We start from the raw sequence: 16,401 nt of genomic DNA, 5'->3' as shown, positions 1-16,401 counted from the left end.
CTAAATTATGAGACGCGTTTGGAGAGGATGTGCGTAGGTAATTTATTACGTAGCTTGCGTATCGATGAAACTGCTGCCTGTAACAAAATAGACTTATTTTTTAAACAAATATTTCAATTAATTTCCTATATAGATCCAATATATTATATCAGACAATTGCATATTAATAGAATCTAATGTAGACTAATTTATATATGTTACATAGTGGTTACATAATATAGTGATAAATTTTAAATTATAATTAAGAGTTAACAATGTCGTTTTCACAGTCGTTTTGCATCTGTTTAGAGCAAAACTTCGTGTCATAATATTAATTATTGGGAAGCGGAGACTTTGAACCATAGCTTTGAACGTAGTTAAAAAATACGGCACGTTATTGATCGCCACATTGAGCGGGGCAACACTGAAAATACATTTGACGTTGACACTTGACAGTCACTTCACCAAAGCACTTCACACTTGACAGTTGACTATGCAGTTGACGCATTTGTTTGTTTGGTAAATTGTGAGTCATACCAAATAAAATTTTATGAACGTTTTGAAATCGTATTTTAGTCATAAATGCTATAGAAATTAGTTAATAACTTAATTCTTAAGCATTGTTGAAATCAGTTAAACCATTGTCATGGATTTTTTCAGAAAAGCTCCAACTGTGAAAGGTATTTATTTTACACCAACATCAACATTGTACAATAATGCATCTCAATTCTCATACTTCTAAACACAGTACAAAATACTAAAATTTAGTTTAAATTTTAGAGCAGCAAAGACAAAATGATCGCGAGCTGCGAAAAGCAAGCAGAGATTTGGAAAGAGACAAAGTTGCTTTGGAGAGGGAAGAGAAAAAATTGGTAAATATAAATAAAAACAAAAACGTTATGTTACACACAAATAGTTGGATAATGTGAACAACATAAATCTTATCTTATGTAAATATTTCTAAATTAACTTGGTAGAAAGAAAATAATGTTTTGACTTTTGCTAATAAAAATTTTGTAATTAGGAAATGGAAATAAAGAAAATGGCTAAAGAAGGCAATAATGCGGGCTGCAAGATTCTAGCAAAGCAGTTGGTTCAATTGAGGAATCAAAAAACAAGAATATACTCTGCTAATAGTAAGGTAAATATTGTACTGCTTTATTTCATGCTTTTTTTTTTCTTTTGACTCATGTGGTCATCATTTTACAATACTTAATTACAAATGAGAAATACACTTAAAAACTATTAATATTACATACAGAAAAAACAAAACACAATTTGATTAGACAAGATAACCATTTACAGTACTCCAAAGGTAATAATGCGCATAGAAATCTTCGTCACTGTTCGGGAACTGTCATATTCTCGGAGCGTCCGAAGATGATATCTATATAGAGCAGTTAAAAATGCATTTTCTTCATGCATAATTTAGTCAAATTATATGTTTTGTGCTAAAAGAGATTAATATGTATTTGTAGGTAAGTAACGATTTTGTTTCGATAATTCCTTGTAAGTAAATAGCGAGTATAACCCCACGATTGCGAATATATTATCTTTGTTGGATTGATTTACTTGGAAAATTTTATAGTACTTTTAAAGTGTCTTACTGAAGCTGGTGTAATGATGGAAGAAAAGAAGGTTAAAATAACACAAAATTTATATTGTATAAAGTATGGTTTTCAAACACAGGTTATATTTAAACCATATATGTAAATCTTATCATTAAAATCTCAGTTCAAAAGTATTTACAGTACTGATCTGACATTGACTCGAGACTTGCACGTCGGCTTCTCAACCTACGTAGAGTGCAACTACGCGTAATAACAGGGACCCTCACAGGGCACGGCCCCTTCAACAAACATCTCTTCAATCTAGGGATCACAGACAGTCCGCTATGCAGAGCTTGCATGGCGACCGAGGAAACGGCAGCCCACGTCATCATGGAATGTAAGGGGGTTGCGGAGTACAGGGCAAGACACCTGGGGTCTCCTGGGTCCCTCCCCGAAGCCTTTGGCAGCCCTCACAAGCTGCTTGGCTTCATGGAGGAGCTCGGGTGGTTTCAGTTTTAGCTGGTTTCCCCCACCTCCCTCTCTCACGCAAAATAGGCGCTTGACGTCGAGTTGCGGAGAAATGCCCGTCTATTATTATTATGTTTCTCTTCTCCATAATACTCGGGTACCACCAGAAGGACGGTACCCGGATCTTTGGAAGGCTTACGTGGGGACACGGATCCAACACGCAGAGGCCCTTTGAGACTTTTAATGTGTTGTGGGATACCAGCCGCAGCCTGCCCATGACTGCACTATAGAAATACAGCCCTAGGCAGTCCGCGGCCGATGTAGGACTATTGCAGGGTATGGAAATTTAATAATTGGGCTATGGATTGGGATGCTAAATGGACTGGTACTGGGGACTATGGGAAACTATGGCACCTGCCTTTCTACTAAAAGAAAGTAAAAATATGTTGGCAGGTGGTGACTCGCCCTCTCACTGTATGGGCCCCCGAAATAAGTCGCTGCAATAGTGCGACAAGGGGGCAACATATTGTGAGCAGCTAAGGGTGGAGAGGCGTCCCTGGACTTTAAACTACGATCACGCGCTCCCTGAGGGTTCAGCATCACGTGCCCACGTGCCCACTCGCCACTTACGCTTCGCATCCACCCTTCGAGCTAAAAGCTCTCGCGACTCCACTCTGGCCGGCCGGTTAAGGCAAGCCAGAGGTGGGGGTCCTGTCCTCGTCAGGCTTCACTCCGACCGGCCGGTGAAGGCAAGCCGGAGATGAAGACAGGGGCCTCCCCCGGGAGCACTCGGTTCCCGCGGGGTCGCTACTCCCCGACACCCCGCCACAAGGTGTCCTGCGGGTTGACTGACTGCACGGGTGGAATATCTATTGTCACGTAAACAATAGATATTCCAACCGTGGGCGATGGGGTCGTCACATCCCTACGCCCTTATTATTATTATTATTACAGTACTGATCATTCTTCAATATAATGACAATTACAAAAAAAATAAAAACAATCAAAATCAGGGATTATCTTTATTTCTGACATTTTAGATACATCGGAACTCTTCTTCATTTTCACTTTCCCTACTGCCATCACCTGTGTAAATCATTTCATCGATTAATTCAATTCACCTTTAAAAACAAAACCAAGAAGGGTACGTAATAGCAGCTCTATATAATTCCACACAGAGAGAACACGTGCAGTCACCACCAATATTTAAAGACAACTGACGGATTTTTGAGTTTTTTGACTGACAGGCTACCGTCACCTACCGCCCGATTTGTTTTTGATTGTGTATGACCGTGAATTGACTTCTATTTCTTTAGTTAGTTTAGGGCTCTTACGATTCAATGATTCGAGTGTCTTCGGAAATACGACAATTAGCGAAGATTTGCATGCGCATTATTAATTTTGGATTACTGTATACCTAGTTTGAATTTGTTTGTAAATTACAAATAAAGTAGAAATTGTGAAAAATAAAAAAAATGTATAAAATAATATTTCAATACAGATATCAAGTGTTCAAATCCACAACAAAGCGATGGGTGCAAACATAGCCATAGCCGGTGCCATGGGAACAACGGCCAAGACAATGGGCAATATGAACAAGATAATGAACCCTCAACAAATTGCCAAAGACATGGAGGCGTTCAAACATGCAAACGCTAAGATGGATATGACCGATGAAATGAGTAAGTTAACATTTATTTATTCAACTATTTTACTTTTACTAAAACTTTTATATCATTATGACATATTAGAACTTACTAGCTTACCACCTGCGGCATCGCCCGCTTTGTCTAAAACCTAATTAATTATATACTATTACCTTCCTCTTCAATCACTCCATCTATTTAAAAAAAAACGGATCTAAATCCGTTGCGTAGTTTTAAAGATTTAAGCATACAAAGGGACAGAAAAAGCGACTTTGTTTTATACTATGTTGTGAATTAGTTATTTATCACCAATATTATGATAAGAATGTGTCTGGATATAATTAGAACAGTTCTTACTACAATTTCGAGAATAAAACCCATTCTGATGAATGTTTGTTAGTGAGGCTGCATACTGTTAATTTAAAAGACTCAAGTTCTCAATAATTTGCATAATTTTTTCTGTAGTATTGTATATGTTTAATGTAACATTATTCAATTTAAAATATTTTTTATTTGCTACAAAATCATGACAAGATGAACTTATATGAAATAAGCACACAACGAGCATAAAATTAGAAAACAGATGGTGATTTTAATTTTATTCATATGAAGTTATTGCAATTATTTTTGTTTTGTTCCAGTTTCAGACACACTGGATGATATAATGAACGAATCGGGCGATGAAGAAGAGACTGAAGGAATCATCAATCAAGTGCTTGACGAAATTGGTATTGAAGTCAGTGGAAAGGTAATTATTATTCATATTTGTTACAATATAGAAAAAATAAAAAGAATATAGCTTTAATAATATTGATTTGGTTTTGTTCTATCGGCTATATCAAATGATAATGTAATGTTAATAACAACTTTGAATGATGTTCCATCATAAATAAATTGGCTCACTATTTTCCGAAAACCTAAACTCGAAGATTTGAAAGTATTATTGCTTTAATTTTATTAATTTTTTAGATGGCAAATGCTCCGTCCGTGGCAAGAAATAAAATCGGCGCTTCAACAGCTGATGCGGACAAAGAAATTATGGCGCAGCTTGCGAAACTTAAATCGTCATAAAATCAATGTTGTAAAAAAATTGTTTATAGTTTTATCGACTTCTCAATATTATATTATGGAGGTTAAAATTGTTGTGTATTTTTTATAGAAAAAATGTGGAATAGATCGAAAAAGAAATGCAGAAAAACATGGCTATAATTTGTTTGTGTATTGTGTGAAAATTGTATGTGCAGAGTAATCGCTAACTTTCGTCCTAAAAATGAATTTATTTAAGTAAATAGCGATAAGAGTAAGATGTATCATGTAAGACTCCATGTAAATATAACCATTGATTTACTGTGATATGTAAATATGGTAATAAATTATTTGGTTGTTGTATTCATGTATTTTAATTTTCATTGTTTTACCATACTATTATAGTAGCGTAATGTTCAAAACGCATCAGTAATCCTTCTTCATTGCCATAACACGTCGTGGTCCAATAGCCTGTTAGCCACGACACAATCTCTCTAGACCACGACGTATTGGGAGCAACGTCTTTGCTGTATGAGTTTACGATATTTGAGTGTATCATATACAAAACTAAACCTGATTGAAATCTCACATGTTATACCCTCGTATAGAAAGATACAGATACCTGATTCTGAATAGTTATTTAAAAATAGCTAAACTGCCTTCATAAATCATAACTGGATATAATTTAAATATTCACCTAGTCGAAAATACTTCGGTAACAAACTAAAAAAACAGTCGAATTGAAAATCTACTTTGCTTGAAGTCGGTTGAAGAGAAATATATTTGTACTGCATTTTTGAACGATCGTGTAGGTAGGTACGTAGTACGTACTAATAAAACAGTAATAAAAGTGAATAATTATAATAACACATGGAGGCGAAGGCATTTCATAACTAAGTCCTTCAGTTACTATGATATTCTATTGAAATTCAAGTCATAACGATCATTTGCTTAAAATTTTAATGAACTTGAACACAAATTTACCCTCTGTGTTTACCTTTTCCATGATGCTAGCGAAAAATGGCTTTTAACGACAACCATTAATTCTGTACCTGTCGTTTTATTAAATTTAAAAATAGGGTGTAAATTCTTGTTACATTCATAGAGAAAACTTAGTTCCATATAGTCGTTTGCATATAGTAAGCCAAACATAAAATGATTCCAGACCATCTTTTTGAAGAGGGGATTAATAATGCACTACTGCTCAATGAAATGAAGCACATTCACAAGAATAAAGATGTCTACGAAAAATCTCCAAGAGATTACGTAAGATCTGCTTTAGTTATATTAAATCAATATGTAGATTTTAAGATAACTTTGCACTAGGTTTATGCAAAAAGAAAAATAATATATTCTACAAAAGATATCATAATATATCTATTAAACGTTTTATGCCACAAAACATTTAAAAAAATCAATTTTGTATATAAACAAACTATTCCTTCGATACCTAGTCGGGGGTGTTAGATTTCACTTAAAATGAAAATGAAATTTTCGGAAAATCGAAAACATCGGATGAGTTTAAATCCGAAATTCAAAATAACACATAGGTTCCTTCAAGGGGGTGGTACCTACAGGCATACGCAGCTCTACATAATATTATAGTGATTAGAGATTTTGTGATCTACTAATGCTGTATTGTTCTTAATATTGTATGAATGAAATACTTCCTTAAATTTAAGTCTTGTATTGTCTATAAGTTAGTTATACCTAAGCTTAAAGCTAAGTACTATGAATTCTTATTGTAATCTTACGATCCCTCTACATTTTGCAACTTGAATGTTCTACGTATCTTCACTGCTATAAGCTTTTAATCTGAACCCTTTCAAAAGGAACGTGCTAAGCGGAACATGCTGTCGTCACAAGATGGTGATACCTGTGAAATACACGATCAATTTTATCGGGACCACAAATTGCTATTGGTTCTCTTCAGAGCTTTAGCCGTTATGCCCATAACGCGATCCCGCCCAGGTATTCTAACTAAAGAATATAAAGTTATAAAATAATAATTTTTGTTTACAGTAAGTAACTAGTTACCTTAAATTTATAATTACAAGGTATAAAAAATTCGTTGTATGGTTATATTATATACAGGATAACCTCAATCTTAAAATCCCGAATTGTTTTAATGTCAAGGTTCAAAATTAAACAAAAATTCATTTTTATATTTTTTAGGAACAATAACGTTCAGCTGGCGATCTAAAGCTACGGTTTACGCGATTTGTTTCTACATAATTACAACGTTCATTGTCTTATTCGTGGGATATGAAAGAGTAATGATATTGCGATCAATCAAAAAGTTCGATGATTATATTTATGCTGTTCTCTTCGTGGCATTTCTCGTTCCCCACTTCTGGATACCTTTTGTGGGTTGGGGTGTAGCACACCAGGTGGCAATCTATAAAACGAGCTGGGGAAAATTCCAAGTAAGTTTAATAGTAGGTACATACATTTTGACTTAAGTTGTATTTTACTAAATTTTTCAGACGCAGCATTGTTGTAGTGTAGGTAGATACTTATGTAGGATTACTATTACAATTTTTACCTTAACTTTTTAAAAGGATACAAACTTGAACTTTAGAGCTTGGGGTATTGTAGAGCTAGAGTCGATTTATATTTAAAACTAGCTGTGCCCGCGACTTCGTCCGCGTGGAATAGTGACTGCATAGTAGTTACTACTTATCTTAAATTATTGAGTAAACACAGACTACCATAAATAATTAAAAGAACTGTAAGTAAAATTAATTACTAAACTGAGCTAAACAATACAAAAAAAAATGCCTTATTAATTTTCTACGTAAAATTTCTTTTAAATTATGTCATACTAGCTTCCGCCCGCGACTCCGTCCGTGCGGATGTCGGTCTTCGCGTGGATGGTTTATTTCTCCATTTTGACTAACTCTGACAATGACATCCTATAAATATCTATTATAAAGACCAAATACGGCTCGACCTATAATAATACGCAACGTGTGTACGCGGTTCTACAGAACAATGTCTATGGATAAAACTGAAAAATTAAGATAATTTTTTTTCTACGTATTTTTCCAGGATAAAAAGTATCCTATTTTACGCCCAGGATAATAAGGTATAATTATACCAAGTTTCATCAAAATCGAACCGTTAGTTTTCACGTGATGTCTTCACATACAGACAGACAGACAGACAGACAAAAATTTTTTTAATCACATATTTGGGTTTGGTATCGATCCAGTAACACCCCCTGCTATTTATTTTTTCAATATTTTCAATGTACAGAATTGACCCTTCTACAGATTTATTATATGTATAGATATGATCAGGATTTCGAGATTGCAGTAGTTATAATTATTAACGACGTACCTACCTACTAATATAATATATAATACATTCAATAATTAAAAATAACGTTTTATACTAACGTATATTTTTATTGACATAATTTACACGAGTATAGTAATAAAAATAAAACATTTTCCACAATATTTTAGATGAAGTTACCTTGACAATAATACAATCGACGCATTTATCAATCCACAAATCTTTAATCTGATTAGGTACAACAGTAGCCATGTTGTTTATTAAATCAATACTAAATTGATTTCCAATCCCCACTCGAGATTTAGTGTTACTGCTCTATCTTATTTAACTCTCGGCACAGTATTGTATGTTCTGTTAATCCTTAACCAAATTTATTTTGTAGTAGATATGTGATATTGATACATCAAATCAATAAATTAAACATGAATTAACAGTAGGTAGGTACCTACTTACTCTGACTTTTCGAATTCAAATCGTAAAAAAAAAAGTTGTTGTTTTATTATTATACTAGCTTACCGCCCGCGGCTTCGCCCGCTTTTTCTAAAACCTAATAAATTATAATATACTAAAACCTTCCTCTTGAATCACCCCATCTATTTAAAAAAAACCGGATCAAAATCCGTTGCGTAGTTTTAAAGATTTAAGCATATAAAGGGACATAGGGACAGAAAAAGCGACTTTGTTTTATGCTATGTAGTAATATTACTGTATAGGTACATATTACAAATTGTAATCTTAATGATCTTGTTTATTCCAGGTAAGATATTATCGAGTTACTGGTGAAAATCTTCAATTTCCCAACTTGAAGACATCTATTGTTATTATATGTGTGGGGTGTTTGCTGCTAGCTGTATGTTTCCTTCTAAGTCTGTGTGCGTTACTAGATGGCTTTTTATTACGTCATACAGCAGCTTATTTTCATATTATAACGATGATTAATATGAACTGCGCTCTCTGGTACATTAATTGTAGAGGAATAAAAACAGCATCACAGAGCCTCTCCAATTGTTTTCGTCGAGTGAGTTTTAAATATTTAAACTCAAGTCTTGAATAGAATGTAACTTTATGTTGGTCAAAAAACACATTGTAGATATATCTACACTATACTATAGTATATCAAGAAAAAATACCTACCGACATTACGTACGAAAATCATAAATCACAAGATAAGATCTTAAAAAATCTGCAATGAAATACCTAGTATCTATATGTAAAAGATATTAACTAACTCGTCAGAATAATAGCACTTTGCCTGTTATTTATTTTAATTTGAACGTTTGAAAACAAAGTGGACTAACACAACTCGTTTAAAACAGTTTTCCTTTGTTAGAAATAAATAAAACACAACAGTGTGAACATTGAAAACAAGCTATATCTCGTCCTATTTCACACTGGGATACGATTAACATTTGCAATTGTTAACATATAATTAACGAGTTCTTTATAGTAATTGTCCATTACAAAAAATCTCAATTATATAAAGTTTTACATATCTGAATTTGTTTTACACACTATTAATAGTAATAAGTACTTACTTTTTACTAGTAGTTATACTATCTATGGTAGTTTTTATACACAGTCTTACTCCCTAAATTCTTAGGTACCTATGATAGATTTTCCTTTTCTTCAAGACTATGTAACTACGTACTATGTACTATGTAATATATTGGAACACGTCGTACGGATAAAGAAAACACGATTCTGACGCGATTACGCCTTACTCTGCACAGGATTTTGCATTTTATACTGTTCCATATCTCTATCCAGTATTAAACCAGGCTTTACCTTAAATTCACTTACATAAAAATATACGCGTATATCTCAGCTTTTATCATACAGAAACGTGTCAGCGTTGCGAAGATATATTCCAAAAGCACTTAACCTTTATAATTAATTTTGAAATACGTGTCCTAAGTCCTAACCTTTCAACTCTAGTACCTAATTGCTAATTTTTACGTTGAGGTGTCTTAATTATATACCTATTATCATAATAATTAATAAAGAAGGAAACACTAAAAATTAAATCATTTAGTACCTACGTTTTGAAACAGTTAACAAATACAAATAGAAAGAAAGAAAAATCTTGCTCTAACTTTGTTTTATACGGAGAACATCAGATACGTTAATAAATAATAATATTATAACATTGACCATTATATTGTGCTTCTTAATTATTGAATACGAAAAGAGTGCTTAATAATGTGTAAATCCATAAAATTTCAGGACGTTAATGTGGAATGTACAGCCCATTTGATATCGAGCTATCGTTTCCTTTGGCTCAATCTATCAGAACTGTTGCAGTCCCTTGGTAATGCTTATGCTCGTACTTATTCAACATACTGTTTGTTTATGTAAGTAAACGTTTTATAATAAAATAAATAAAGTATTAAAAATAAACTAACAAATATGTGCATATTAGTGCAGATAATTTAGGTACATAACTACAACTTAAACTTGAGTATCGTTATTAAAAAATATATAATATTAATTTATAGATTACATAATACATATCCTAGACTCTTCGAAAAAAGTAATGAATTTATTCGTCTTTAGCTTTTGCATTTTAGATTCATGTTCATATTTACAGGTTTTTCAACATAACAATAGCGGTTTACGGCGCTCTATCAGAGATAGTGGACCACGGTTTCGGCTTTACCTTCAAGGAAATGGGCTTATTTGTAGATGCTGCATACTGCTCGACATTATTATTTATATTCGCTGATTGCTCACATAAATCCACCCTAAAAGTATGTTAAACTTTAAAACAATTCGAAAGTGGTATTTTTAATACAATGGTATTAATTATTACCAATAGATACTATAGTCATATGTAGGTATATTTCGGTACCTACTGTGACACAACAGAGGCGTTTCATCATTTCAATATAAAGAAATGAATTAATATAGATCACTCATACCTCACTTTATGCAACAGCCCCCTGACGACGTATGTGGGATACTGCGATGATCTTACATAATTCAAAGCGCCTTATTATGATACTAGCTTCCGCCCGCGACTCCGTCCGCGCGGAAAAATTAAGAAAAATTAAGATTTTTTTTTCTACGTATTTTTCCGGGATAAAAATATCCTATTTTATGCCCAGGATAATAAGGTATAATTATACCAAGTTTCATCGAAATCGAACCGTTAGTTTTCACGTGATGCCTGAACATACAGACAGACAGACAAAACATTTTTTAATCACAATTTTGGGCTTGGTAGCGATCCAGTAACACCCCCTGGTATTTATTTTTTCAATATTCTCAATGTACAGAATTGACCCTTCTACAGATTTATTATATGTATGTATGTATATAGATACGTAGATACTAGTATCCAAACAAACTATAACTTATAAATTATATAAAAGTTGTCCTACATTATAGCGGTAACATTTACATTATAGATCCACTATGTTGAACTTAAGTAATAACTACAAAGATAATGTTTCTTATTTCCTAGGTAGCAGCTGGTGTACAAGAGACGCTTTTATCCATTGATGTTTTATCGGTTGATAGACCAACGCAAAAAGAGGTAGGTATGTTCGTAAAATTGATGCACTTCTTAAGAAGCAATGATGTGGGAAACTTCAAGGGTGTTCCATTGTTATAGAGTATATTGCAATTTATGTCGTTTTTACCATACACATAATTTTACCGTGGTGATAGTAGTTAATATTTCTGTCGTATTTAAAAAAAATCGAATTTCCTAGCGGGATGCTTCATGCTCTCCAATAACTTGATCACTGAAAATCATATCACCATGGAGAATCTAAAATTATTAGGACTGAAAACACACTGTGACGACTGTGTTGTGCCTTTATTGAATACTAGCTTTACGCCCGAGGCTTCGCCCGCGTTTTCAAAAAAAAAACCTGCATAGTTCCCGTTCCCGTAGGATTTCCGAGATAAAAACCAAGTTAAACCAAGTTACCCTCTATATGTGTCCTAAATTTCATTGTAATCAGTTCAGTAGTATTTGCGTGAAAGAGTAACAAACACACACACACACACACACATCCTCACAAACTTTCGCATTTATTATATTAGTAGGATAGATTATAGATACATACATATATTTAATATTATGTAAATAGTTATAACAACCTACACAGAAAACTAGATGATCTATCTAACTTTGATAACTACCAAAACCTAAAGGTTAATTTGTATAAAGTTCCTTCATATTTATTATTTATATTTGTATAGGAACATGGATTGTTTGTTAACAAAACTGACAACAGATAAATGCGATTAAGATACAAATTGGGTTTTATATAAACGTATAAGCAATCGAATAAAACACATTGTGCATTTGAATATTGTATGAAAACATTCGAAATATATCTCGTAGTATTGGAACGGGCATAAATAGTTCTTTGTTCAGTCACGTGAAGATTTTATGTATCGGAGCTTTTTTCAAAAAGATATAACAAAAATTTAGTTTCAACCCATTTAATAAAGAGCTGACTGCTGCGCATCTTTCAGATAAATGTTGTGAAATTGTTTGAGTATTAATAGAGGTTATTTCTTTATAAACAATTAACTACACAAGTACCTGTATGCTAATATATTTTGGTTGTATAATTATTTGCGTTTAAAATAACTACCATGTATTAATTAAACCCGACAAAAACTTTAAAATTCTGAGTAAAATTTCATTTAAAACGAACTGAAAGTTTATTATGTGTCATTGTGAAACACACTTTAACGTATACGAGCACTTTACAAATTTGCAGAAGTTTATACGATACTAGAAAAAATACTAATATAACTGATTAAGTTCTAGATATTTATTAAACTGAATCTTCATAAATAGCATGATATATTTAACGATCATCTTAATCTCATAATACAGATCGATCACTTCATACAAGCCATTGAGATGAATCCAGCTGTAGTGAGCTTGAAGGGATATGCTCATGTCAACAGAGAGTTGCTTACTTCGGTAAGTATCGGGGCTATGAGTAATGTTTTTTTTTATTCCTTGCTAGATATTTGTAAAGACAAAAGTCAATTACATTTTACGTTTGTATTTTGCTATTTGGAAACTCGATATAATAAAGCGATAAAGCAAAAGGTAAATTTTGTTTAGCTTTAAGAGTACCACTATAAAAGGATTTTAAATTTACACCTCAAAGTATAATGATTAAAGTTTAAATTCGGGAAATAAAGATTACTTTCAAAGGTTATGCAAGGAGTTGTTAACAAGGCCCGGTGATCCGAAACACGATTCCAAAGTACCTTGAAATGAAATACGCCCTATTTCCCGAGTGTATTAAGAATTGTTCCGTAATGTTACGCGTTGACACAAAATACAATATTTTATTATAACACTGTTATCGCACTTGCTTAGTATTTATTCTATGTAACTCTGTAAATTATATTATACTTTATGTAACAAAATGTCAGTATATTTTTTTAACAGTAGCTGAATTATTATTTTAGATAATAATTTTGTAATATTTGGATAACGACTATTTTTAAGAGATGGACATATTTAATGCTAACTTTATTTTTATTTCAGGCCATTAGTATGATCGCGATCTACTTAATAGTGCTTCTGCAGTTTAAAATATCTTTACCAAAGGAGCCTCAAATTGCTGTCAAATTAGAGTAATACAAAACAACGTGACTGTAGTTATTACTTAGATAATATACCCGTTTTCTTTAAACTGTAGAAAATCAAATGCACTACACATACTTTTATGTCTTTATAAAATGTATTGTATGTAAATGTGTATTTCAAGATACACTCAGTTACACACACACATTAGACGCACATTATTTGTATGGAAAGACCGTTGAACTTGGTTTGAAACGCCTCACTTAGTTTCCTCATCAGGAGGCTATCGCCCTGCATGATGTGGCAAATTATTTTGGAATACAATTTACTACATAGAGGTGTCATAGTTCCTCTGATTCTTTAAATCCTGTTTAAAATTTGTATTTGATACTTTCACTAATTTTATGTATTATTCATATATAAGAAATCTAATAACACAATGTATTTTTGTTTTCAATATATTTCAAACTCTGTGCACAATAAAGTATGTATTACTATTATTAGGTAGTAGAGTAGAAGAAAAATCATGTTTTATTTATTTACCTTCCGTTTAATGAATGGTTTGTTGATAAAATTATATGGAGGTAAGGTAAAATCGAGGATTCAGTAATACTGAAAGAGTGATGGACGTCACAACAATAACCAAGGAAATATTTGATCAACTGTTACATCATAAAATATTGCTATCAATTTTTACGGTATAATCATAGTTACCGTTATCATGAATAAGTAAAAACGGCTCAGACAAAAGAGATTTGTATAAGAAATATCGTAAAAAATACTTTGGTGGAAATCAATTCGAATAAACAAAAATAAAAATTATTACAAATAGTAGCTCTGGTAAAATAATTATAGTTAGTATGTAGTTCCGAGTTACTTGTCAAAAAACATCTGAATAAGTGCAGCTTTACGTATTTTGTTTAAAAAAAATATTCATACAGTCACGCTAGAGACGGACTTTCTACATTTGAAAACGTATGACGGATTCACTGGTATTGAATTTTTCAAACACTTTCCAAAAATATTTCTAAAAAATATTTCGTTCAATTACTCGACCGAACAATGTGCTTTCAAAACAAACCGCTTGAAACTTTCCGAACGACAACGGACACTTCTCGTATCTATGTTTCACAATCAATCCAGTGACAGATAGGTACAATGGAATTTCATCAATTAACTTTTCCAATTTTCAAGGTTATTCTCAAAGTCGTAATAGTCTATGAAAGTTTATTAAATACGATAATACCGTACTATATATATAACGTCAATAATGGCGTTCTAAAGTTACCCTAAAACATTTATTTGTGATTTTACAGATATACCATAAACTTACGTGAAATTGTAGCACATTGTAGACACCGGGCTACGGCGTAGACTCTTAAGTAACCACACATTTTTAAGTTTTCTGTCACCTTTAATTTTTCTTTATAAAAAATCATTTATATTCTATTGTTTACATTTTTTTAATTCTATTAGACTTGACATATCTGAGCTTGACCTGTCGGTACAAAAAACAATCAATTTTTGAACCTATAATAAATTTTATGAAATATTCATGTGCTGCATGTAAAATAATAGTAAGGTTGTGGATGGGAAAGCAACAGCTGAATGAATACCTGAATGTGTAACTAGAATTGGATTCGTAAACTTATTTTCCTTTTGGAACTTCGCTTTATGCACCTCGAGTACCAAAGCTACAAATTGAAATGCCATCAAAATATTATTGAATCAAATCATGATGATAACTAGATTTCAACTGAACTTTATGTAATATTACTATTCAGAAAATTTTTGTTACTTTGATTTTCATTAATTAGAACATTGTCTAATTTTCTATAAAAGTTGTAGACTTAATTGAGGTTAGTTATTCAAATTTTGTACTTAATTTCAATACATTGTCTTCTTACAAAATCTATTGTTGAGATGAATAGATATTATTCAAATATTTCAACAATTTGATATCTATTTGACAAAAACACTGAATTATTTTTGATGATTATGTTTTCACTGTGTATTAACTTGTAAGAGGATAAGTCATCACTCATCTCCCATAAAAATGGCCGCTAAAAGTATGTCAAGGGAATGGAAAACGTGAATTTCCTTTTAAGTTTTTGAGGCATATTTGCTTCATATTTGGCTTAATCTGGATTATCAATTGACGCAATATCGTGACATCATTCGGAAGCATATCGCAGTAGGAATGGAACCCTGATTTGTATCACTTGCCGTCGAGTACCGGTTATTAAATGTTGAGAGCACTCTAGATAATGAAATTGCCTCAAAAAGCTATGGCGATTAATAAGCACCTGGCGTAAGTTAGTAAACAGAATGACAAGTTTGGTATTTTTAGTGCTTTAATTCTGAATTGGATTGTTAAAACTTTTGGAAACTTTTAAAAGACATACCGATTTAAATAATACATGTTTCTTTATTTTCCGTATAATTACAAATGCAGTTAATAATGAAACGTGATAATACGCAGTATGTGTATCAATTTCACATACAAGTTACAATTTATACAAATTTAATGTTTGAATAGGGGCCACGGACTATTTTCACGTAAGTGGGCAAAGTTATGCTCGTTTGAAACTAGCATGAACTTAAAAATATCATAATTTTACGGCATTCATGTATAAGATGTATGTAAGTAATTCTTAAAGAAAAACAAAATAGCGATATGGACACTTTTACTATATTATGTTCCTTGGAAAAAGTGGATGGAAAAAATGCAACGTTAATAAATAATTATTGCTCGCAATGTGACCCAATTATTATTTTTCACTGAAGGCTATGATTTATAAAGCCCGGGAGCAAATTAGTAGGGTTATTTTTTACACTAATTGATCCTCGTTCCATGTGTTTCGTC

The 16,401-nt window shown here is 32.4% G+C and overlaps 2 protein-coding genes across 2 annotated transcripts; both read left to right on the top strand.

The window, feature by feature from the left end:
* The first annotated feature begins 488 nt into the window (after positions 1-488).
* On the top strand, positions 489-5,032 carry LOC123696058 (charged multivesicular body protein 2b). The gene is made up of 6 exons (XM_045642063.1): positions 489-659; positions 760-851; positions 1,004-1,120; positions 3,499-3,679; positions 4,285-4,391; positions 4,613-5,032. Exons 1-6 carry the CDS (start codon positions 626-628, stop codon positions 4,712-4,714), a joined length of 633 nt encoding a protein of 210 aa, XP_045498019.1. The 5' UTR covers positions 489-625; the 3' UTR covers positions 4,715-5,032.
* Positions 5,033-5,814: 782 nt separating this feature from the next.
* Positions 5,815-13,626, top strand: LOC123696042 (gustatory and odorant receptor 22-like). Its single transcript, XM_045642042.1, has 9 exons — positions 5,815-5,935; positions 6,502-6,640; positions 6,845-7,095; positions 8,727-8,987; positions 10,193-10,320; positions 10,557-10,716; positions 11,433-11,504; positions 12,828-12,917; positions 13,497-13,626. Exons 1-9 carry the CDS (start codon positions 5,825-5,827, stop codon positions 13,587-13,589), a joined length of 1,305 nt encoding a protein of 434 aa, XP_045497998.1. The 5' UTR covers positions 5,815-5,824; the 3' UTR covers positions 13,590-13,626.
* Positions 13,627-16,401: the final 2,775 nt, after the last annotated feature.

The sequence above is a fragment of the Colias croceus genome, chromosome 12 (assembly GCF_905220415.1).
Source record: "Colias croceus chromosome 12, ilColCroc2.1".
NCBI classification, from domain to species: domain Eukaryota; kingdom Metazoa; phylum Arthropoda; class Insecta; order Lepidoptera; family Pieridae; genus Colias; species Colias croceus.
This window is presented reverse-complemented; position numbering and strand designations above follow the sequence as displayed.